This window comes from Zeus faber, assembly GCF_960531495.2.
Source record: "Zeus faber genome assembly, chromosome: 17".
In the NCBI taxonomy this organism is placed as follows: Eukaryota; Metazoa; Chordata; class Actinopteri; order Zeiformes; family Zeidae; genus Zeus; species Zeus faber.
In genome coordinates this window covers 11223445-11248493 of record NC_137204.1, presented here as the reverse complement: position 1 = coordinate 11248493, position 25049 = coordinate 11223445, and the positions used below count along the sequence as shown (strand labels likewise).

At 41.7% G+C, this 25049-nt stretch overlaps 2 protein-coding genes across 2 annotated transcripts; one reads left to right on the top strand and one right to left on the bottom strand.

Annotated features, from left to right (window-relative positions):
• Positions 1 to 3383: 3383 nt before the first annotated feature.
• On the top strand, positions 3384 to 10555 carry LOC307242947 (drebrin-like protein B; the record flags this gene model as incomplete). The annotated part of the gene is made up of 13 exons (XM_080017595.1): positions 3384 to 3466; positions 3592 to 3647; positions 3747 to 3859; positions 3956 to 4030; positions 4581 to 4721; positions 4950 to 5027; positions 5128 to 5219; positions 6814 to 6925; positions 7022 to 7096; positions 8333 to 8429; positions 8515 to 8735; positions 10222 to 10291; positions 10419 to 10555. 13 exons carry the CDS (start codon positions 3384 to 3386, stop codon positions 10553 to 10555), a joined length of 1350 nt encoding a protein of 449 aa, XP_079873721.1.
• A 480-nt stretch (positions 10556 to 11035) lies between these two features.
• Positions 11036 to 14431, bottom strand: LOC307242874 (cytochrome c oxidase subunit 5B, mitochondrial-like). Its single transcript, XM_080017486.1, has 4 exons — positions 14088 to 14431; positions 13525 to 13595; positions 11550 to 11649; positions 11036 to 11422 (listed from the first exon to the last, which is right to left on the bottom strand). Exons 1-4 carry the CDS (start codon positions 14182 to 14184, stop codon positions 11310 to 11312), a joined length of 381 nt encoding a protein of 126 aa, XP_079873612.1. The 5' UTR covers positions 14185 to 14431; the 3' UTR covers positions 11036 to 11309.
• Positions 14432 to 25049: the final 10618 nt, after the last annotated feature.

Here is a 25049-nt window from a genome sequence, read left to right as displayed (position 1 = left end):
TATATTAAATGTTTCACACATAGCAACACACACAGCAACCATACCGCCATTTGCCAGTGATTGCCTTTTAACTGAACCTATCCTGTACATTGAATCGCTTTTTGTATATTCTTGTATTTGGCTATTTTTGATTTGGCAATTTTTCTTATGTATTTGGCTATTTTTGTACATTTGGTAATTTTTCACTTTCTCTTTCAGGGTTTCAAGGACAATTTTATGGATGCAACGCAGCAAACTTTACCGTGTGAAATTCCAGGTTGAAAATGTAATTCGGCGAAATAAAAGGATTCTATGAGATTCTTTTCATGTTTTAGAACATTGTCATCTTTTGATTCTGTATAGTGTCTATTCTGAAAATGTTGGGTGACTATACAAGGTATAGCGGGGACAGGGGATAAAGAAAAGGTCTGTTTTGGTGGAAAAGGACCTAAATTCTGGCTTATGACAAGAGATTTGAGAAAGGGAAAGACAGCAGGAAGGATAGATTTAAAGATCTTAGCCCTAGGGGGGCAATTTTGCCTCGCGCTGAATCGTCCATTCATTAACTAAAGGATCATCTCTGTGTTTTTAGAAGACAAAGGGGTTAAAATGTTCAAATTGAACAGGAGAAACAGGAGATTTTGAAAGTGGAAGACGGCAGAAGGGATAGAGAAACACAAATGGACTGCTCTGAATGGCCTGATATAATAATGTTGTCAGGAAAAGTAAACTATAAGGGAGGAACCCTTCAAGAAGAAGAAAAAGGAGCCGAAGTGGTTTGCAGGAGGTTGAGAGGTGACAAGTGCATGTATTCTCCACCTGGAACCGTGAAAACGATAGTTAGCTTGCTCTAACTTCAGTTCCATGACCATGGGTGAAGCCCTCTCGCTTCGCCCTTATTGGCTTCCCAACACCTTATGACAACACGAGGCGAAGCTAGAGGGCAGAGCCTATGTGAAATAGAATGATCGTTAGCTTCTCATCCCAGGGTATGAGAAGGTTGCGCAATCTGACTATGAGTAGAAGGGAGGACAATTATGATGGTTGTGTGTGCTTCAACATCTGACTGACAACACTCTTCATTGGCAATGACCGGCATGCCTGGAGACATGTGATTGCGACATCTGGCCTGGTCCATCTGAACTCAAGGGGTGAGATGCTGCTGGACTTGTGTGCCGGTTCGACCGATACTCCGACCAGCAGACCAGCTACATGATCAGGCTTAGGGTTAGTTTATCACCTGAGAGATTCTATGGGAGGTCCTGCAGAAAAACAAACTCAAGGCATCTTTGAAGCACACCCACTCCAGACAGTGGCGTCTCTCAATGACTATGTCATTACTGGAGCCAGGGACCACTGCGACGTGAACCTTACAAGGGCCATGATCAACGCAGATGACTGCTGGACAGACCATTGTCCCATTTGCTCCACGATGTCCATCAGATTCAAGGGGAGGAGGAGGCTTCAAAAGAAACAGGTCCGGCCAAGACTACGCCTTGAAAGCCCGGATGAAACTGCCAATCAGTAGCAACTTTACGCCTCCAACAGGAATATCTAGCAGCGGGCCATTTGCAAGCTATTTGGCCTTTGTACAGTATATTCAGATCGTAAGTTGTATTGGCAATTTTTGGCCTTAAGTCAAGCTTGTTCAGCCTTGAGGCGTTGGGATTCTAGGATGGGTAGGACATCAAGGCATAGCCAAGGTATGGAAAGGGTCATGTATGGGGGGCAGAAGGATGGCATCGATGCTATTTGTAGATGATAATGATGATGATGAAGATGATGATGATGTCCTTTTGGCGTCATCAGCAGCTTCATTCAGCCAAGTGTGAGGCAGAGGACATGTGGATCACCACTTCTAAGTCTCACCAAGAAAAGGATGGCTTGTCCCTTCAATTGCTCCAAGTGGAGGAGTTCAGGTGTATTATTCAAGAGTGAGGATAAAGGGGGGGTTGTCAGATTGACTTCCACTATGGGACAGTGACTCTTGGTCTCGTTAACGTGGACATTCGCTTCGACTTTGGCAGCGAGGAGGGAACTGAGCCACAATAGAAAAGCTCCCGATTTACTGGACGATATATGTTGCCACCCCAATCTATGGTCATTAGCTTTTGGGTGGTGACGGAATGAATGAGATTGCAGATACTCATTCAGTCCAGGGTTTCTTAAACATGTATGTATGTAACATGTAACAAGAACCAAAGGAAACTGTAAAGTACAACTGTGGACTTGTAACCTTAGTGATACATATTACAGACTGATACAAATGTAATAGGTCATTTTATAACTTTGATAACGTTACATTTTATGCCAATGGTTTAGAATCAGGACGTCTACTGTATTTCCGTATTTGATGCTTGGTTGAGGTTTGTTGCTTATTTGCTGGTAGGCAATCGATGTGCAAACATAACTGCAATGTCTGCAATATGAACCATCCATTAATTTACCAACTGGATCATCTCTGTGCTTCATACATAAGGGATTAAAATGTGAACATTTAACGGGAGAAAGAGAGAAGAAGAAGAAAAGAGAGTTTAGCTATAAAATATTAATAGTTTAGACAAAATTGTTCAAAATGTTAAAAAAAAAAAATTATATATATATATATATATATATATATATATATCTTAAAAATGCCATTGACACTGCTATAATGAAATGCTACCTGCAGTGCCTCCAAGGCAATATTTTATATTTTAAAGACTTGTGCAAAACTTTACTTTAAAAAAATGTACAAAAAGGTGTTTAATTGGGGAAGCATTGACTACTGCTAATCTTTTTGTACTTGAAGGGGAGAGCGTTACATTATAACGTACAGATGGAACTTAATAAAACATTGCATCAATACAACGTGAATCAGGGTTTCACCGCTTTTACTGAAATTCAGAAACGGCGCCCTCTCCAGGCTGCTTGTGCACTAAGTACGGTTCAGAGCGTCTTGAGCAATCATTCTACACAATCGGCACATATTTAAAGAGGGTTTTCCCTCGAAAAAGAGGTTTTGCATTCTTAAAGTGGCTCTAAGTAAAGGATACCCCCCCCCCCACACACAAACACACACACAAACACACACACACTTATGGGAACGCCTTATCAAGAATGTGCCAGAGCAAAAAGACTGCGAGTGAACCAATAGCTGTGTTTAAAAGCCAATGTATTGACCAATTACCAAGAGGTGATAAAAACCAACTGTGTGATCAGAGAAATTACTCAATGACTAAAAGGGGGAGTAACTTAGCAGTCGCACATCTCAAAGAATGTGGCTGTTCAGGTTGATGCCATCTGCCCTTACTGGTTTGACGCAGAGGTCTCGGGAAATCACACACAACACATTTCCTGGACCAGTACTTGTATCCGTTCCATCCCAAATCCTCGATGGGCCGGAGAAGAAGCACAGGGGAACAATGACGGTCAATTTAAGTAAAAACAGCGCTGCACTCATGGTGGCTTATAAAGAAGTGGTGGATGCCAAGTCAGATACAAATTGGTGAGTCATTACTCACTTTTAGATCGTTACGCTTCAGAAACATTAAATGTCACGTTCAAGGAAGGATCACACATTTTTCATCTACTCTTCTCTGACAAAATGTACCTTTTCCTTTTGTGATCCAGGGCTCTGTTCACCTACGAAGGAAATAGCAATGACGTTCGCCTGGCAGAGAAGGGAGGTAAGGTCCGTGGAAAAGGTCTAAGCATGAGTACAAAATAGGTGAAAAATCTTTGTAAAAAGTTCTTGCAGGATAGTGTTACAGTATGTGTGCTTGCAGAAGGAGGACTGGAGGAGATGGTGGAGGAGCTGAGCAGTGGGAAGATTATGTACGCCTTCTGTCGGGTTCATGACCCCAGTTCTGGCCTGCCCAAATATGTCCTCATCAACTGGGTGAGTGACAAATGTATAAAAAGGTCTTTTAAAAAAGACGGCTGCTGTGATGCGTTGGTCACGGGTGTTTATTTGTGTGTGTGTGACATACGGCAGACAGGTGAAGGTGTGCAAAACTCTCGGAAAGGCATCTGTGCCAACCACGTCTGCTCAATTGCCAAGTTCCTCAAGGTTTGCTTTTTGTTTTATTGGTATTATTAAAAGGAAATAAGTTAAGGATGAACTATATACCATTATAACTTGAGCATTGTGGCCATTGTAATAACATAGTTATAACATAGTAATAACCTATACAGTAAATACAGTATATCCATTTATATCATATTTTATGCCCCCAGCCATATGATGAACCATACTCTTAGCCCCAGCTATTGCCATTTATCTTAACCTGTCCTGTGCACAGAATCACTTTTTGTATATTCTTTGTTTTTTTTGGATATTTGGCAATTATTATAATTTTTTTACATTTAAATTGCAATAGAAAGAGCAGTTGCCTTAAAAGAGCTCTCAATTTTATATTTTGCATGTATTGGCATATATGTATATTAAGAATGTCTATTTACACTGGTCTACAACCAGAGGCTTATTTCAATATATAATGACATACGTATATACATATTATTTAATATAAGTAAAAATATTTTCAAATGTTAATATTTTTAATTGCAACAATTTTGAGTTGTATTAACATAATAACATGTGATGTGTGATGTGATGGCAGGGGGCTCATGTCACCATTAATGCCCGGACAGAGGAAGATGTAGACCCAGAGAGCATCTTGACTAAAGTAGCCAAGGCATCGGGAGTCAACTTTAATTTTCACACAACCCAAGAAAACACTTGTGCACCTCGACGACTTTTGGTAAACACACACACACACACACACACACACACACACACACACACACACACACACACACACACACACACACACACACACACACGCACGCACGCACACACACACACACACACACACACAGTGATTGAGAATGAGAAAAATTAGTTTTCAACATAATGATGAAGAAGAAGAAGAAGAAGAAGAAGAAGAAGAAGATACTAATAACCAAAATTATGTGTTTTATGGTGTTAGGTCTCTGGATACCAGAAAACCAATGCCATTAAGGGAATTCAGCGAACTGAAAAAGATGACTTCTGGGCCCAAGCACAGGTTTCTGTCTATATACATTGCACATTCATATACTGTACAATATGATTGCTATGTAGTGTACATATTCGTTAAATTGAAAATTTTCTCTAATACTGACTAGAGGGAAGAGGAATTCCATCAAAACGAGGGGAACAAAACAGCTGAGCAAGAGAGGGAAAAGATGAAGCGAAAGAGGAGAGAAATGGACAAAAGGCAAGAGCAGGAACGAGAAAAAGTAGCCAAGGCACCGGGAGCCAACTTAAATTTTCACACAACCCAAGAAAACACTCATGCACCTAGAGGACCTGTGGTAAACACACACACACACACACACACACACACACACACACACACACACACACACACAGAGACACAGAGTGATGGAGCACAACACTTCAACTGGCAATTACAATTTTACAATATAATGACTACAATTATGTGTTTTATGGTGTTAGGGCTCTGTGTACCAGAAAACCAATGCCATTGAGGAGATTCAGAGAACTGAAAAAGATCACTTCTGGGCCCAAGCACAGGTTTCTGCTACATACATTATTATTATTATTATTATTATTATCATTATTATTATTATTATTATTATTATTATTATTATTATTATTATTATTATTATTATTAGTAGTAGTAGTAGTAGTAGTAGTAGTAGAAGTAGTAGTAGTAGTAGTAGTAGTAGTAGTAGTATTTGTATTATTATTTGTATTATGTTTATTATATTATTATTGTTTTATATTATTATTATATATATATTGTTTTATATATATATATATATATATATATAATCTTTAATTCTGAAGAATAAATAGTAACAAATATTCAACTACCAACAAATGATTGTTCTGTAGTTTACTTGTTTGTTAAATCGGAATGTTCATTCTTTTTTTGTGCAATTGAATAGAGGGAAGAGGAAGTCCGTCGAAAGGAGGTGATAAAAACAGCCGAACAACAGAGGGAAAAGATGGAGCAAGAGAGGAGAGAAATGGATAAAAGGCAAGAGCAGGAAGGAGAAAAAGACGCCAAGGCCAACTTTAATCTTCACACAACCAAAGAAAACACTCGTGCACCAAGAGGACCTGTGGTAAACACACACACACACACACACACACACACACACACACACACACACACACACACACACACACACACACACACACACACACACACACACACACACATACACAATTATCTTTTACAATATAATGACTAAAAACTTGAACTTGAAAATAAAATGTTTTTATGGTGTTAGGGCTCTGGATACCAGAAAACCAATGCCATTAAGGGGATTCAGCGAATTGTAAAAGATCACTTCTGGGCCCAAGCACAGGTTTCTGACTACATTATTATTATGATTGATTGATTGATTGATTGATTTATTTATTTATTTGTTTATTTGTTTGTTTATTTGTTTGTTTGTTTGTTTGTTTGTTTATTTGCTTGTTTGTCTTTAAATTGTATTATTACTTTTATATCATTATTGTTTATATTTTTTATTACTGTTATGTTATTTTATAAATATATATCAAATCTTTAATATTGAAGAATACATAGTAACAAATGATCAACTACGTACTGATTGTTCTGTAGTTTACTTGTTCGTTAAATTGAAATGGTCATCCTTTTGAACAGAGGGAAGAGGAAGTCCGTCGAAAGGAGGTGAAAAAAACAAGAGAGGAGGAACAAGAGAGGGAAAAGATGGAGCGAGAGAGGAGAGAAATGGACAAAAGGCAAGAGCACGAACGAGAAAAAGGGTAAAAGACACTCAGATTGATCGTAAATAAGTAAGTCACACATACAGGGAGATAGCGGGAAGGAGGGGTATTATTTCTGTTTCTGTATTGATGCTGAATGACAGGAGTTATCAGAAGAAGCAAGAGATGGAAGAAAGACAGAAAGAGAAACAGCAAAGGGTAAGCTGACCGCTACAGAGGGAATGTTCTGTCCTGTCTCAGTGTCGGGTTGTTTTTTTAAATGATAAACTATCCACAAACAATCCAAACTTTTAGGAAAACCAGACCATGGATAGCAACAATCGTCAGAAGACAGGCACTCACATTGCTGCGTCCGTGCAGAAGGCAAATGTGAGTATTAATTCAGAGTATGGCGAATATATATAATTTCTAGGTTACACCTAACCCTAACCGCCACTTTTCACATACACTTCATGTCCAAAGGTATGTGGACACCCAAACAACACACCCTGGATGTGCCTGTTGAACATTTAGGCATTTGGTTCCCCCCTTTACTGCTACACCAGCCTCCACTCTTCTCCTCCTCTTCCTCTTCTTCACATCAGTGAGGTCAGGCACTGATGTTGGCAGATCAGGCCTGGCTCGCGGTCGGCGTTCCAATCCATCCCAAAGGGTTCAAGGGGGTTCAGGTGTGGTCTCTGTGCACGCCAGTAATGTTCTTCCGACAGAGTCAGTAAACCATTCCTTTATGGACCTTGCTTTGTGCACAGGGGAATTGTCATGATGAAACAGAAAAGGGCCCTCCCCGAAATTGTTGCCACAAAGTCGGCAGAGCAAAATTCTCTAGAATGTCATTGCACGATGTGGCATTGAGATTTCCCTTCACTGGTACTAAGGGGCCAAGTCCAAACAACAGCCCCAGACCATAATTCCTCCACCACCAAGCTTTGCAGTTGGCACGATGCATTCATGCAGGTAGCGTTCTCCTGACGTCCACCAAACCCAGATCGGACCATCAGACGGTGAAACGTGATTCATCACTTCAGAGGACACGATTTCACTGCTTCACAGTGCAATGGCGGTGTGCTTTACACCGCTCCAGCCGACGCTTGGCGCTGCGCATGGTGGTCTTAGGCTTGTGTGCAGCTGCTCGGCTGTAGGAACCCGGCTCATGAGGCTCACGACAAGCGGTTCTTGCGCTGACGTTGCTTCCAGAGGCAGTTTGGCACTCAGTAGTGAGTGTTGCAACCGAGGACAGATGACGGACACCAGTTCTGTGAGCTTGTGTGGCGTACCGCTTTGTGGTTGAGCTGCTGCTGCTCGTAGGCATTTCCACTTCACAGTGGAAGTGGAGACAGCAGTGCATAAAATGGACAAACTGATTTGTTGGACAGGTGGCATCCCAAAACAGTGCCACGTTGAAAGTCACTGAGCTCTTCAGTGCACCCCGCTCTACTACAGATGTTCGTCTCAGGAGATCGCATGGCTGTACGCTGGATTTTATGCACCTGTTAGTAATGGGTGCGGCTGAAATAGCATTAGAATGGGTGTCCACATATATGTGATTTACAGGAAGCATTACAGCTATCCCTAACCTTGAATTTAACTCGGAATTTCCCTTCACAGGAAGCAAAACTGCTGATTTCTCAGAGACCCTTCAATCCCAGAGATGTGTTCAAACAGCAAGTCCAAAGCGGACCACCACTCGCTACGTCCAAACCCGGTAGCCTAAATGATCGACAAATACAGACTTTCATGAAACGAAATGGAAAATCATGACTCGAGACCCGCGATGTGATGTGTTGCAGGCAAATTGCAGAGCCCGTTCTTATCCCCAAAGTCCAGCGAGAGAGTAACGCAGATGGGGCCCAGATGTCGGCTTCCCGTAGCCCCTCTAATCCCGGGGGCTTCTTCCTCTTCCCTCTCCTTTGGCTCCGCTTCTCCTGTGGACCACAGCGAAGGAGCTCCCTCGACAATTACATCTGATTTGATTGTTGCAGCTCCTTCCCCCGAGGCCCCAGCGTCACCTGTACAGTCCACAGGTTTAAAACTCCACGATGTCAATATGAACATACATTAAAACATACATTAAAATTGTAGAAAGGCATTGATGCGGGGCTGTTACTGTTTAGAAAAGAATGACAATTTATTTGTTTTGTGGCTCTCTCTCTCTCTCTCTCTCTCTCTCTCTCTCTCGCTCTCTCTCTCTCTCACACAGAGGAGTATTGGTCGGACGAGTTTGATGATGATGACGATGATGATGAGGAGGAGGAGGACGCAGAGGTTGCTACCCCGGGTAGGATGAACAAGGCTAAAAGTCAATTTCGGTTTAAGCCGCTGTGCATTACACATTAAAAAACAAAACAGGCTTTTTTTTTTAAATGTTTTTAAACCCATACCGTACTCAAAAAACCTGGCAAATGTAAAAAAAATATATATATATTCTAACACCAACACGACAGCGGAGTCAACTGACCAAGAAGATATATATGAAGAACCGCCACCTTATGGGAATGAAGAGGAGGAGCTGTATGACGATATTTACCAAGCGATGCCTGTGAGTTCACCTTCCCCGTGCAGCGCTTGTGGCCCGTGGTTGTGTATCGAAACTAATTGGGAAAGATTAGCAGTCAAATACAGTTCCTGAAACTGCCTCCGCTACCTTGCTCCGAGCCATTATGGATTCGCATGTTAGAAGAAGAACTTCAAATCTGCTCTAGCCGCTATCGGCAACCTTTGCAGGGCGACTAGGGTGGGGTGGTTATACGGTCGTGATTCTTGGTTTTGGTCAGCATTCTTGAAGCAGCATTTTGAAGCGGTTTGAGATCTGTAAGCGGCTGACATTGGCAAATTGGAGAAGAACATAGTAAAATCGTCAAGATTGGATGACAAATGTATGTGGGTCCTCAGCATTGGTCATGGAAAGCAGGACATTGTGGCAAAGCTAGGTCGATGGAAAAATGCTGTCTTTGTTCGTGTTCAGGAACTGGGCTGGAACGCGAGCGAGGAGTTAAAACTAGGGGCGAAAAGTAAACATTACGATTTTTAACAGTTAAAGCTCATCATCGAAGCTAACCATCAAAATTAAGGCCTAGCCCCTCAAAGACAGCCCCGTGTCTAACTGCTCTAACAAATAACGGCTCAGTTTGGTAAGGATTTAAAGGCATTCACTTCATTAAGTCACACACACGATCTTTAGGCTTGAGGGATCTGAGTTTGGTTTCATGGGTACATACAGCTGTGTGTCATTAGCGTATCAGTGAAAATGGATACCGTCCACGGAAGAGGTCGCTGAGAGGTAGCATGTAAATGCAAAAACGGTAATGGTCCAAGGACGGAACACTGATGATCACCAAACTTGGCAGGCAGATTCTGAGAGTATTGTTGTGTGAAAGGGATCGTGACCAATCAGACAGGTATGAATAAAACAACATCAAGAGCGAGCTGATCCTTAGAGACCTACGTATATGGGACTCGGTCTATATTATATTATATTATAATTTTTTTTCCCACAGGTTGAGGAGCATGGTTTGGAGACCAGTGGACACGGCATCTGCGCCAGGGCGCTTTATGACTACCAGGCTGGTAAGTCACAAGCACTGTGGTACAGCGGCTCTTGGGTTAAGATGCCAACATTTATTTTACCATGGAATTATCTCTGAACGTTATGGAGATGACCCTCTGCTCATTGGTCCACTGCTCTACTCCACAGTAGATGACACCGAACTCTCCCTTGACCCCAATGACATCATCACCGGAATTGAGATGAGAGATGAGGGCTGGTGGAAAGGTTATGGACCTGGCGGATACTACGGATTGTTCCCAGGCAATTACGTCGAGCTTCTGTAAAGAGGGCGTATCTGTATTTCATCTGGTATGCAGACTTGCTTTATGGTAAATTAAAAAAATGTGGACAGGATAGCCAATGACAGAAAAGACAGCTTATCTCTATCAAATAATTAGGTAATTGCTTTTGTCTCTGTAATGTTGATCTTGTTATTGATGCCAGTTTTTTTTATGTCATGGGTAGTGAGAAATAAAATATTGAGAAACTAAAATCTCGCTGTGGTGTTTTCAGCTTGTGTCCAAGTGATCTTCAGTTGTATTTTTATTTTTTTTTGCAAGCCTGAGATGATGCTCAACATATTCTTTTAAGATATCTGCCATCCAGCCAATCCACCACAGGGAAAGATTGAGACATTATAAATGTATGTTTTCTAGAACTGAAAAGGGATTATACACGTATTTCATGTAACCATTACGAAAAGTACAATTGAACCCAACCATATTACTGGTTTTCCCCCAAATAACCTAAGTCAGTTTGCAGGATTAAAGATTTTATTGGCTCAATAAGAGTTAATGGACCATAGAGTGACATTGTACAGTACGTGTCAATGTAAACTGAAATTGAATGGAAATGTTTGTAACAAATAACAGCTCATGTAAAGCAAAGACAGGTGAGGTCAGAAAGAAGGTCAACTACTGGGTTTGACCAAAACAAAAAGATCAAGTTCGATAATGACAGATCCATGAAATTGGTCCAGTCTGTCTACACCTCGTTCTTGTGATAAATAGAAGAGAGTTCTCTGATGAAGTAGGTAACTTAATGGGGAAGCTCGTGGGCCACCAGTTTGTAATGGGCGCCGCAGGAAGGACAGCGCTGGGCCTCGCCCTGATGGAGCCAGAACCACACCACGGCCGTGTTGTCTTCTTCACCTGCACGGGAGACAGGAAACCAAGTCACGAATGGAAACACAGAAGGTCATCTGTAGGCAAAAAAAACTAAACAAAAGAAAAACCGGATGTTAAAACGCTACATGTGGAATAAAACAGGTCGACCTACAGACACATCCAACGATCCTCTTGTTGGTGATGGAGGGCACCATGTGGGGATCAGCCTTGGAACCGACGTAGTCCTTTGGCTTCATCATGCTGTAGGGATCCTGAAGTGGGAAATTGGAAAACCGCAATCACTACTGATGATCAACTTCTGGAATATTGCATTTTACCTTGGGAGGTGAGGTTGTGCTGTAGCTACCAATCCAATTAATATGACTGAGCTATTCATTGATTTCATGTTGCAATCGTGATTTGAAGGAGCACAATTTTCAAATCAAAACATACGCTCATGGGGAAAACTCCACCCACCAGGTGAACAGAGTAATATAAATGAACTGGTATTCTGGCCCTTGATGAATTGGTATAGCCTTGCAGTTTTGACCTTGCAACACAAGAGCTAATTTACATTACATATATTTTAAGTGCATTAAGATATTTTATATATATATATATATATATATATATCTTTTCTTTTTTTTTTATATATATTTTTTTTAATGTTCATTACCTGATGCAAATGGAATATTTCATAAAAGCTACACAAACAAAAGTTGGTAGAAATTTAGTTTTGTCTTTGCTTGTGGAAGAGACCAGAAACAAACCAATAGTGTTTTCACCTACGTCATGGTTTGGTCAGTAACCCGGATGCGCAGCCATTATGATTTTTCAATTTCAGCCTATTTTAGGATGTCAAAACCAAGGAAAAGTTCAGGAAAACATGTGGAAGCTGCTCAAACTTACAGAGAAGGACTTAGTCAGCGGGAAAGGGCGTGATATTGTAAGAAACTAAGGTTAATAGGTGGGGAAGATCAATAAAAGCTGGCTCCTTTGTCTTGGAAGACGACCTGACAATTCTGCCTTCTATTTCCTATCCAGACATAGAAAACTACCTCACCCCCCCCCACACACCAAGCCCATACACAGCTGAAGACCTTAAATGTAACAAAAGTTTGGAGGCCAACCAGATGCAGTATATATAGGTGAGGCATGGTATCAGCTCATCGATGACGTGTATTGTGAAAGCCAAGCTAGGTGATGCAATAACGTTACAAGATCAACTGATCTTTACATTTTGGAAATTAAAATATAGAAGATTTTCAGGATTTTCACGAGTCTAAAAGTCTACAAGTACAATTTTTGGTATCAAAATCATCGGTCATAAAAATATAAACAATTAACACCTCCCTCTTCAAGTAATTTATTAAAGAAGTAAATCGATGAGAGACTAGTTTGTTATTCTTACAAGGTTTTAATTGGTTGTCCTTTATGGTATGGAGTACCTTTATTCAGGTACTCCATTCCCAACGTAAACGAGAAAAACCCCTGGAATCCTGGATAATTTCTCAAAAGTCGTGGAGGATTCTTGTATGTACAAGGCCGGCCTTGGAGAAACGTGCACACATGTTGCTGCATTGTTGTTTCTGATTGACGCAACAGTGAATTTGATGGACTCACAGACGGTGACACAGGAAGCGGCGTATTAGCTGTATTAAAGCTAAGAATGCAAAAAACAGCAGGTTAATATCAATATGCTTGCAGACCATTACATAAAACTAGTTAAAGAGTTTTTGTTATTAATATTTCACCTACCTGACAAGAAACAGAACAAACTAGAATGTTGTCAAGATTCTTGTCCAGGAAATACTGGTTCAGTTTGGCCAACCACAAATGTCTCCCTTCCTCAGAACATTTTTTTGCACTCTTCTCCCCAATTTGTAATAACTTTTGGCAATCTGAAGTACTCCAAACGCTTTTCCAAGTCTGACCGATTAGTACCGCCAAAAATACAGCAATAATTGACCGTTTTGAGCAACAATAATCAGGAACAGTCGCGAGTTCAGTTGCGTTGTTTACATTCAGTATCTGGCCAACTTCAGATGGATGACGTGTTGTGTAAACACGCTATTGCAATGTTGGTTCGAAAAGTTCCAATTTCAACTTCCTCAAACCAGTTACTGAATCAGATTAAATTTCCCTACCGAACCCTCCTTCATGGCCTTCATGATGACCTTTTCCAGCCCAGTGGCTTGCTCCTCATCCGTGGGGATACCTGTTAACAGATCAGAGTTAATGAACAAACTTCTGACGAAATCTTCCTTAATTTATGATTATTTTTTTTTTTTGCATTGAATGAGAAAACTAAAGCGGAAAGCACTGTTCATTATTATGGGGAGGGGGGGGGGGTCTTTTTATTATGTGATTTAATTCTGAAAAGATAAAACTCTCGAGGAAAATATTACTTATGAACAAATAATTGACTTCATTCATTAACTGATTTAATATTTTACTAAAAACAGAAAGGGTAACAATTGATTGCGCGGTCTCAAACAGTTAATACAACGGACCGTGTCAACTAACTTGTCCCACATACCAAACGAAAACCAATTAATAACAAAAATATCTAAATACGTTCGCAAAATAATAATGAATGACATTGTGCCAACATGTGTATAAAGCCCTGATTGGCACTGCCGTTAATGTTTTCAAGAATGGCCGGCGGCGTGTTCGTGCTCTTGTAGTGGTTCTGTGGTTCCCCGTTTACCTCCGGCCGCCATGCTGCGAGAAGCCGTAACGGGCAACGCAGCCCGGTATGCGGGTGTTGCACGAAAAGCCGTACGGAGAAGAAACCTTGCAGCCATTTCTCCTTCTCTTCCGTCCGCTCTCTGCCGCTTTCAACCGGACGCACTGTGATGACGTATGTTATTTTTTTTCTGCTTTAGCTCGTCGCTCGGTTATCACGTCACACGTAGATGACGTCACGTAAACAATGTAAGGTAATTGACCGAAAATGATGTATTAGCAATAAAACAAGGGGTCTTTAAACGATGCTTGGTTCGCCTGTGAAGCGCCCGATTTCTCCCACAGGGTGCAGCTGCAGACCTCGCTCCTGAGGAGCGAATGGAGTTTGAGCGTCACCCTCCTCCTGAGGTCACCAGTTCTGTGAGCCATTGCCCCCGCTGGTCGGAGGATGTATTGTATTTTCTTTTGCAAAACGCTAGTCCTCACTTAACGACCAACAGGTAGGTCGTTAAGTGAAGAGTACCTGTAATTACATTTTGCAACGACTGGTCGGACTTACGACCAGCTCTCTGACCAGTCTGTACTGTGCGCTGCGTGCACGGCTTCTCAGCGTCAAGCATCTCATCGCGCACATCTCATCGCTTTATATACACTATATACACTATATATATTATAAACACTATATATACACCATATATACTGTATATACTGTATACATCTCATCTCATTATTGTTCTCAGTCTCAGTCTCGTTCCCTCAGTCTGTCAGTATTCACCACACTAGCTTTCACAATGGCCACGCCCCCTGACCGTGAAATAACACGCGTCCTCCCTTATCGACCAATTCACTGTACGACCTGGTCCTAGGAACGGAACCTGGTCGATACGCGAGGAGTACCTGTATTAGAAATCGAATTATGAATATGTGAAGACTATGTATACACTGTTATATATGTATCACAAAATATTAAAATACATCTATATTTGTCAACAAAATAATTATTGATGCGCAAAAACAAATACCCATATTGATATATTATCAATATATGTATGGGTGAAAAGTTCACAAAAAATAAGTATATTAAAAATGTATGAGAAATCAAATTATAAATACTGTATATGAAGACTATACAGTAATAGAACGGAAGAGTGAGTCTCCTCAGTTACACTTTAATAAAGGACACTTCAGGGACTTTGAAAATAACTTTGCTGTTGATATTTTAATAGCCAGGACTTCTAGTCTGTGAGGTGCTGTTGGTAAGTTAAGGTAAGTTTCATTAAGGAGGATTTAACGTCAACACTAGTTATTAAAAAAATGATTGATGGGCAAAACCAAATACCCATATTTTTAAAATATGAATGTGTATGCATGTCTTTTCAATCGTTCCAAACTACAGGGGATAAGCATGAGCTCCAAAGTTCCACAAACTGCCATTACATTGATAATTGTCACCCAGTTATCCAAAACCTATCACAGTAAAAAAATACAAATTCCAGCGTAGCGGCAGGCGGTGATTGTAGTGGTCCCAAGAGAAAACATTCACAACACAGTAGGTTAGCTAATGGTTCCCGTTACAGAAATTAAAGGGTCGCTTTAATCTGCAGTTTGTCAATCGGTGGTCTTCAATAAAGAGGCAGACAGACGTTGGTTTTACTTGCACAAGGGTCGGATCAGAGATGTGCTAAGGAGCAGCTTGACATGAAGTTGTGTTCTTGTGTTGTGTGTGTACATATGTTTCTGCGATTACATGGATTAAGATATATTGTTAAATTCCACCCTTTTAATCATATTGACATAAGGATAATAAAAATAAAAAAATATGGAAAATGTAAATACTAAAACATGAAATGTAAATGTAACGGGTGTGGTTAGGACCCAATTGCAGCACAAAGACAGGCAGGGATATTTGGTAATGTCTTATTTGTAGAGCAGACGGAAGACAGGCAGGGAGCAGGCACGATACGTCGTCGGGGACAGGCAGGTTCGATAACAAGGAGAGCAGACAGAAGACAGGCGGGGCGGGGGGGCAGGCAGGGTACGTGGTCGGAGCGAGGCAGAGTCGGTAGCGGGGAATCAGTCCGGGGAATCAGTCCGGAGAACGCTGGAGAGTCTGGTGCAAGCATCGAAGACCATCTGGCAATGGGTGACTGGTGAGAGAGGCTTATATAGTGGTTGGAATACAGATCGAGAACAGCTGTGTGCGCAGGTGAATGGAGTTGAACTAATGGGACAGGTAAGGAGAGGGAGGGGAAAGTAGAAGAAGGCGGAGATCATGACAGTAAAGACATCAAAATAGAATGTTAAAAATGAAACACAGACGGGGAACAAAATAATACGTAACCACGTCACAACAGAAAACAAACCAACAACCATCCTCAATAGGTACATGTAAACGTATACTAAGAATAAAGTGGGAACAAATTTAGTAAAATAAATGATTGTTACACAAGAAATAAACGGTACGTCAACAAATAACACGTTTGTATATGGTTATCAGAAAAAACCTAGCCCTTGATGTCTGGTTAAAACCCAGTAGGGAACCCAGGAAGTCCTTTTGACGGAGGGGCAAAGGAAAAAAATGACCATATAACAAGGTGGGAAGTAGCCAGGCTAGAGTGGGATCGGACTGGAGGGGCGTGGGGTCCAAGGGTCATCTGGTGGAATGTTGAGTTCTTCACCACCTCTATATCTAACTCTGAGGAGCTCCATGCTTATAGTGGACCTGTCTCGTAGAGGGACCATAGACCGCAGCCCACAGCCCGATCTCCCTTTCCAGCTAGGCCAGGGGTGAGGGGCTATCTAAGGAGGGAAACAAAGAGGAAATTCAGGTTGCGCCAAAAATGCCATTTGCTGCACCCCCACAGCCTTCAAAATCCTAGCAAGGATGATCAGAGCAAGCTGGTCATATATTCTGCAGGGCAGGTACATGAGCATAGCGAGAGGGGCCCCTTATGATAAGACCTTATCTTTATCTTTGCCGAGTCCAGATGTTCGAAGCTCCTAACAAGCTCTGTGAAGGAGTTCTTTGTTCAACCATTCTGAGACTCACCATCACTCCCCCCTGGAGATCGAACATCTTCACATCTCCATGTACTGAATAAAAAAGGCTTCAAAGAAATGCAGAATAAAACGAATAACAACGAAATGCAGAAATGCATAACAAAATGAAAAACACATCCCAAAACCCCACAGCATCCGATGAACATCAGAATAAAACAAATAACGAGCATTATTACACCGGCTTTGGATAGTAGGACTCCCCATTTGCCGAATATTGTGTCCAGCCAGGCAGTATTCCGCTGAAGTTGCGTCTAGCTGCTCACCGAGGGACTCGAACAATTGAAACATGTAATTGGCAAAGCCTTGTTGGTTATAATAGATGTAGTGCACCCAATCAACATTTTTGTCAATTGTTCACCGGGGACTAAATATTGTAGAGACGCAAATCCACCTGAAATTTGGTTTTGTGCCTTAAATTTGTGAGGGGACCCCCCTTGGAACTCTGAAGGCATATATGTAGACACAGGTGGCATTAACAGATTGTGTTATTTTTCGGTTGACATGGGTGCAGGGTATCATGCAGTCCCAGATGTATGGCGATGTGGCCATGTGTACTCCATTGGTTGTGGGGTTGTAGGTTTGAGGACCCCATTGTCTTTTAGCGGTTGAGCATAATGCCACAGTATCGGGAGTACTAGTACTGATTAGTATGAATACTAGGGTCCCTCTGACTCTGCGGAGTCGTTTTAATGGGTTAAATGGATGCAATGTGCTTTGCCGGCTCATATTTTCTGCTGGGTGTAATCACTGGGTGTGAGTGCTTAGCCTTTGGCAGTGGCGTTGGCTTACTCAGTGGATGCAGTGCTGATGGCGCTGGTGTCGTTTTGTCCACAGGTTGGCAGGGAAGTCGGTGAGCGGGGGAGACAGTTCTGGTGGTTCTGTTGGTCCCGTTGGGGTCAGTTGGGTTCAGTCGTGGTTATATATGGCCTTTTAGTTAATAATCAGCGCTTTTGTCAATGCTAAATGTGTGTAGCTTGGAGTGGGTGGAACTCAGTGTTATAATCTTTGCTGTGTGGTGGCTAAGCTGTAGATCCTGGGCGGGGTTCTTCACACACACACATTCACACCTCATCAGCAAAGCGCATGCAGTTGGAATCTCTGCCAGAAACTTCTCTCAGTATGCTCCAACCCTCGAGTCGCTCACTTCCTCCTATCTCCGTTCATGACTTTAACAGTCCATTTCTCGTCCACTTTTCCATGTCGTTCTATTTCCCTCACAATGCAATAATATTTCCTTCATCTTTATCCCAACAGCACTCAAACAACATTAATTTCAGCAATAATGCTGCGACACAAAATACAGTGCACACGTGGAGGAAACAGACATCCTACAACAACCAAAGTCTTACCACGTCCCAGACAGTCAATACTAATACAGATTTTCAAAATGGCTCTGCGCACCCTAGTTCCTATAGGCCCTGTTGACTGGCCGAGTCGTGGGTCAGATGATGGTCCGCGTTTCAGACGATACAACAAACCTCCATACTGTCACAGATTCCGTTTACACACAAAACACAACAATAATTCATACAACACTTAACACACAGATTATATTCTCTGCACAGGAATGTTGCCACTGTATCTGCATTTTTACTGAATGTTTGGCTGGTACTGAAAAGGTGGGGGCTTTTGGTTCTGTGATAATTCCCCTGCTGGGAGATTGTTGATAAAACAAACTCTGCGAATGGTGCTAGCGAGCAGGTAACAGTTGGCTCTGCACTCTTGGTTGGAAGGAGAAATATAGATAAGACATTACAAAATACAGAATTTTTTAGCCTTCAATAAAAAAATGGAATAAAAGAACAAAGAATTAACCATGGCCTGTACTCACTATATTCTCAGAACTGTATCACTATAGCTAGAGAGCTATGATATTGTCTTGTGTTCCCGTGACCTGGATACATATCACAAAGACTCACAAATGTATTTGGCTCTTTTGGCACAACGAGGGCAGAGTTAAAAGACCAGTGACTGTGGACCTGAGAGTTCTTGCTGGTTTGTGTATAATTAGCATTTATTTTATACACTGAGGTGCAAGGCCATTTATAGCTTTATTTACAAGGAGCAGAATTTTAAAATCAATTCTAGTTTTAACAGGGAGCCAATGTAGTGATCTAAGAACAGGAGTGATGTGTTCAATCTCTTATTTTCTGTGATGTCAGTGGGGGCGAGTAGTGTGGCTTGATTGAGTGGGGAACAGCGTTGGATTTTTATGTTTGGCATGTCAAGCAGATGCACATGATAACACAAAAATATTTGTGGTGTCATTTGTGTTGGTTTACCCGTTTGTAGGATCAGTTCTAATTTGGAAGAGAAATATGCCACCAGGCGGAATTTTCCGCCATGTGGTTGACACAGCACCGATAGCACATATCCACCCTTTTGATCCACAAACGGAGTAAACGGGAGTCTATAGTCAGGAAAACCGAGTGTGGGTGCGACGGTAAGGGAATGTTTCAGATCAGTGAAGGCTGCCCAAGGCTGTGTGTGTGTGAGTGTGTGTGTGTGTGTGTGTGTGTGTGTGTGTGTGTGTGTGTGTGTGTGTGTGTGTGTGTGTGTGTGTGTGTGTGTGTGTGTGTGTGTGTGTGTGTGTACATGTCACCTGATCAGGGTGTGCAGAGCCATGGCTTGGGTCTTTCCCTGGGGTCCGCTCCTCCCTGCGTCAACTCTGATAATGTCCAGATTCCCCTGTTTGACCCCAGTTGCCCTGTGGTCATCTATGTGGCGCGGTAAAACAGGCTCGGGCCCAGTGTCCTTCCTGGCCGCAGCGATAGCAGATGCTGCGGCCTAGGTTGTGACCTCCTTGGCCTCGATGATTGAGACGGCTTCCACGGAATTCCCTGCCTCGTTGGGTCTGGCCTGAGCTGTTTTGCTGAGGCCCTGACGGACCTCACTGACCTTGGGTGATGGCCCGAGCGAGCATGGTCACCTGGGTCTGGGACCCACGTTGTTTCTTTTAATCTTGTTTGCGGTCCTTGTCCCTTTGGTGTCTGGTAGGCGTGTTCAGCGTGGAGGGTGGTGTCAGCCAGGGTCACCGTCTTCCAGGTCACAAACGAGCGTTTCAACATGTCACCGAGCGGGAACATCAGTCCGTTGATGAAAGCAGACCGTAGATGAGTCTCATATGGTGTCAGAGGAGGTTCTTTTCTTGCCGTCTTTAGGCAGGTGGGGTGGAGGTGGAGCTAGCCGTATCTGCAGGCGGTGGCTCCTTGTGGGGCATGGTTGTCGTTGCTCTCCAGGTCGACCACTGGTATGTCTGCATTTATGATGTTAGGCTCGTCGCTAAGGACGAGGTTGGGTGGATTTGGAGGTTGACGCCGTACGGGAGGATGGGAGTCCAGGTACAGATCCAGTATTTTCACCGGTAACATAGGATATAAAGAAGTACATTGATTAGCAGTATACGGTGGTGGTGCTGATGCTTTCTGCTTTCTTTGTCCCTTTTCCTGGCCCTGTCTCTCTCCCTGATTCCCATCTCTCTGTCCCTTTCCTCTCCCTGCTTCTTATTCTTTTTCTTTTCTCTGTTATTAGCTTCCTCTACCCACTCTCCAAAATCTCACCAGTCGGCCTTGTACTTCCTCTTTATCTTTTCTCTGTCTTGTAATCTAACTTTCAGCTGCTGTAGCTGATCCAGACTAAAGCTTCCTCCTGTGGGAAAACCTAAGCTTTCCCATTCTACCAAACGTATCATTGTTCTGTCACCTTTTCCCTTCATACATTTTGTAACATTCCTTCGATTCCCTTACTTGTTGATCCTTCTGTAGCGTTTTACTTTTACTGGTACCCATGGTGTTATTAGGCTACTTCAAGTTATCTTATTTAATTTTAATTTAATTTAATTTTATATTATTTTATTTTATTTTTTATTGATTTATTTCTTTATTAATATATTTAAGGAACCTAGGGATTTCCTTTGTGTCAATTTGTGTTTATTCTCTCTTTTTATCTATTTCATGTACCTATTTACCATCTCAATAGATAAATCACATTCTATTTCACATACTTTACGATCTCAATAAAACAGGGGAAAACACATTTCAATTCTTCTTTTACGATCTTGATAGAAGTTAATATAGTCGTCACTATATTTCCAGGTTTCTTCTAAACCTTGGTTAGAATAAAACACTTCACTTTCAGAAAATCCGTTGGTATTTGGATCATAAAATAAATCCTGATTTTAGATCTGATTTAAAATTTATATATTTATTAGAAACCTTCTTTCACACCATACAACATCTGTCTTACCCCGCTATCAGGAACGTAGATCGAGGTGGCGCCACAGAGTCCCACCGAAGAACGGTCCTTCAAACAAGGGTTTTAGTCTATGCCGGCTCCGTCATCGATGGTGCCCCTGGACGCGGCTCGATCCCGTTCAGTGACGTAAAGAGTACAGAGGCAGTAAAGAGGCAGACAGACGTTGGTTTTAGTTGTACAAGGGTCGGATCAGAGATGTGCTAAGGAGCAGCTCTCTGAGTCGAACAGTTTATTTTCAGGGAGTCCGAGAATATATGGTCAGTTCGACGTCACAGATACAGAGAATGCACAGTCAGCTTGACCTCACAGGTGCAGAAAATAATTGGTCAGGCCAAGATAAGGCAAGCTTTGAGGATGGGGCAAGCTTTTTGGCAGGAACTCAAGGGAGGACACAATCTAAAAGGTTTGTGAAAGAATTAACCCTGTGTGCTAAAATAAAAGTGTGTGACTGGAAGCTACATGAAGTTGTGTTCTTCATTGTGTGTGTGCATAAAGTATATGTTTATGTGATTACATGGATTAAGATATATTGTTACAATGTTTTTCGATGGATTTTTAAAGCTTTCGTACAATGGAATATCAAGAGTGTCTCTGACTTCCAACATGAACAAATCGCAGTCATCTTGATGTGCAAAATTCCCCATCAACTCCTGACATTTTTCATTGTGTGCTTCAAGCAGTTGTTCTTCTACTACCAAGCCGTTTGCTTCTTCTCTTCGGTGTTTCCCACAAGCTTGAGGCACGGCAACGCAATTCGGAACAAACTGTTAAATGAGGCAGAGAACATCTAATATGAGTGAAGATTCAGCAACTGGATTGCTAATTCCTCACCTAAAATTTGCTTTGATTTTGGTGGACAGATAAGGTGAAATCAGTGAAAGTTTACAGAGTAAATTCAACAAAATCCGGAAGCCATGCTCAAACCCCATTGGCTCATAGCACTGGGGCCTCAGGAGGGAGGTCATTCTCCAACCCCATTGGCTCACAGAACTATGGGGCCTTGAGAGAGGTCTGCAGCTGGACCCTTCTTGGTCTCAACACACTGCTTTGGAATTTCTTCTTCTTCTTCTTCTTCTTCTTCTTCTTCTTCTTCTTCTTCTTCTTCTTCTTCTTCTTCTTCGTCTTCTTCCAGCGTCCATTCATTTTAAGCCATTTTTCCAGTCCAGTCAGTCGCCCTCAAAAATCTAAATAACCACTTCTTCCCTTCAACAATGTTTCCACATTCTAAACTACTTTTAACCTTGTCCCCTGCCTGCCCTATTTTCCATCATTCGGTTATCATATCTTGTCTTTGTTGTGTAAATTTCCTGCATGTTAAAAATACCCGCTCTACTGTCTCAGCCTCATGGCAGTGATCGCAGAGACCCGTTGGATGTTTTCCTATTATGAAAAGTGTACTGTGAAGGTTGCTGTGCCCAATTCTCATCCTGCTTATTATTACTTGCTGTTTCCGTTTTGTTCCCCAACTTCTTAACATACCGTACCTACTCTGTTTTGGATTGTGTGTAAATGTCTTCCTTTTGTTGCATTATCCCAATGCTATTGCCACTGCTATTTTACATTTCCCACACTATGCCTTTTCCCACTGATTTTGGTAATTTAATATTGATTCAACAATTCCATTTTTTGACCACTTATTTTGCCAATTTGTCTGCTCTCATTTCCCGGGATGCCTAAATGTGTTGGAACCCACATGAATGTGACGCTTTTTCCCTTGTCTAGCTATTCTTGAGTGGAGAAACCATATTCCATCAAGCAGATCCTGATGATTTCTGGCTGGGCTGTACCTGTCTTAATGCTTGCGGCACAGAATCACACAGAATCACTCCATATTAATATTTTGTTGCACCTACCCTGTTCACTCCATATGAATGCCATCAGTATGGCAAACAACTCAACAGTATACACATTCAAACAGTCAGATGTTCTGTCTCATTCTCCAAGCATGTCTGCTGCACCCTTTTTGTTGGACGGCTATCTCCATGTCCCCTTAGATTGACCCAGTAATTGGCCACTAGTTGTCTCAGACGCAACCACAGTGGCATTCCACCTGCTTCAACTTCGGGTGCGCACACCGGGGAAGTTCTAGCTGCCCCTAAACACACTCTAAGTGTCTGAACTTGTACAGCATTCACGTCTGCTAACACAGATTTTGTTGCTGATCCATATACAATACTTCCACAGTCTGATCTTGATCTAATTAAGGCTACATACTGTAAATATATTTACAATATATTTATATATATATATATATATATATATATATATATATATATATACACATATATATATATATATATATATATTTATACATATAATATATAGATGCAATATCAGCTCCCCATTCCAACCCTACTAACTACATATCTAATATGCTCTCTCTCCATGTCTCTCATAAAAGTCCATAACCCAATGAATAATTTCCCCTCCAACTCCCATTAAGGGCAGTTTAATGATAAGTCACATATCATAGGCTTTCTCAACTTTGGGGTTGGTGCAGCGTTACGAATACGAAATAAGCCACGTGACTGTGATGTCAGACACGTTCCGACTCCACGGAGCCACCAGAACCAGAAGTGGTTTGATAGCTTTTTAAAGTTTGGTGCTATAACAAATAAATAAAAACGATCTTGATTCTAAAAATTCTAATTATTGAATCTAAATTAATGATATAGTTTTATCCATATAAGGGACTCTTGAGGCAGATTAGGGTTGCGAGGATCGGCCAAAAGAGTATCAGACGTTATCTGTTGTGGATTGACTGTGCAGATAACGTGTTTTACGTATGTTTTATGCGCTTTCTCCAGCGTCTTGGATTAATTATATTTGTTCATGAAAAAAACAGTAAGGTTGTTGTATCATTATAAGGCATAAGACCACATGGGTCAGAATTGAATGATTGTAACGATAAAATTAAAAATAGAGATTGCACAAATCCAACAAATCGGTTCGAAGGTACATGTACAGCAACAGAGGGCTGATATTTGTGTGATTGGAGTGCAGTCGGAGTGATTGTCGGTCTCTGTCTGTCTGTCTGTCTTTGCGTCTTATGTGTTGTGGTTTTTAAAGTGTTGTACCTGCATCTTCTGAGCCGAAGTCATACGTGTTCTGCCAGCTCTCCATCTAATAACAGGTCTTGGTGCCCGAGAGGGTTGGCATAAGTACATACAAGCTCCCCCCGTACCCTGATCCGAGGGCTATTTAGTGGCTGTTGTTTTGAGAATTGCAGTGTTCTGTTCTGCTGTGTTGTAGTATGTGTGTATGTTAAGTGTTAAGTGTTGTGTGATTCATTGTTGTGTTTTGTGTATAAACTGAATGTGCGAGAGTATAAAAGTTTGTTGTATGGTCTAAACTGCGGACCCTTGTCTGACCCACGACTCAGCCAGTCAACAGGGCCCATAGGAACTAAAGTGTCCAGAGACAGTTTTGAAAATCTGTACTAGTGTTGACTGTCTGGGACGTGGTAAGACTTTGGTAGTAGTGTGTTTCCCCCTAGTGTGCACTGTGTTTTGTGTTGCAGCATTGTTGCTGAAATGGATGTTGTTTGAATGCTGTTATTTGAGTGCTCTTTGTCAGTGCTGTTGGGATAAACACAAGAGAGATATTGAAATGTGGTAGGAAACAGAACGACATGGAAAAGTGGATGAGAAAAGGACTGTTAAATGTCACG

Excerpts from the sequence above, each read along its gene's own strand:
- LOC307242874 (XM_080017486.1), bottom strand. The coding sequence starts at position 14,184 with ATGGCTGCAAGGTTTCTTCTCCGTACGGCTTTTCGTGCAACACCCGCA. Across the intron at positions 13,596-14,087 it reads TCGCAGCATGGCGGCCGGAG|GTATCCCCACGGATGAGGAG; the intron begins GTAAACGGGGAA and ends ATCTGTTAACAG. Across the intron at positions 11,423-11,549 it reads GAGGATCGTTGGATGTGTCT|GTGAAGAAGACAACACGGCC; the intron begins GTAGGTCGACCT and ends TCTCCCGTGCAG.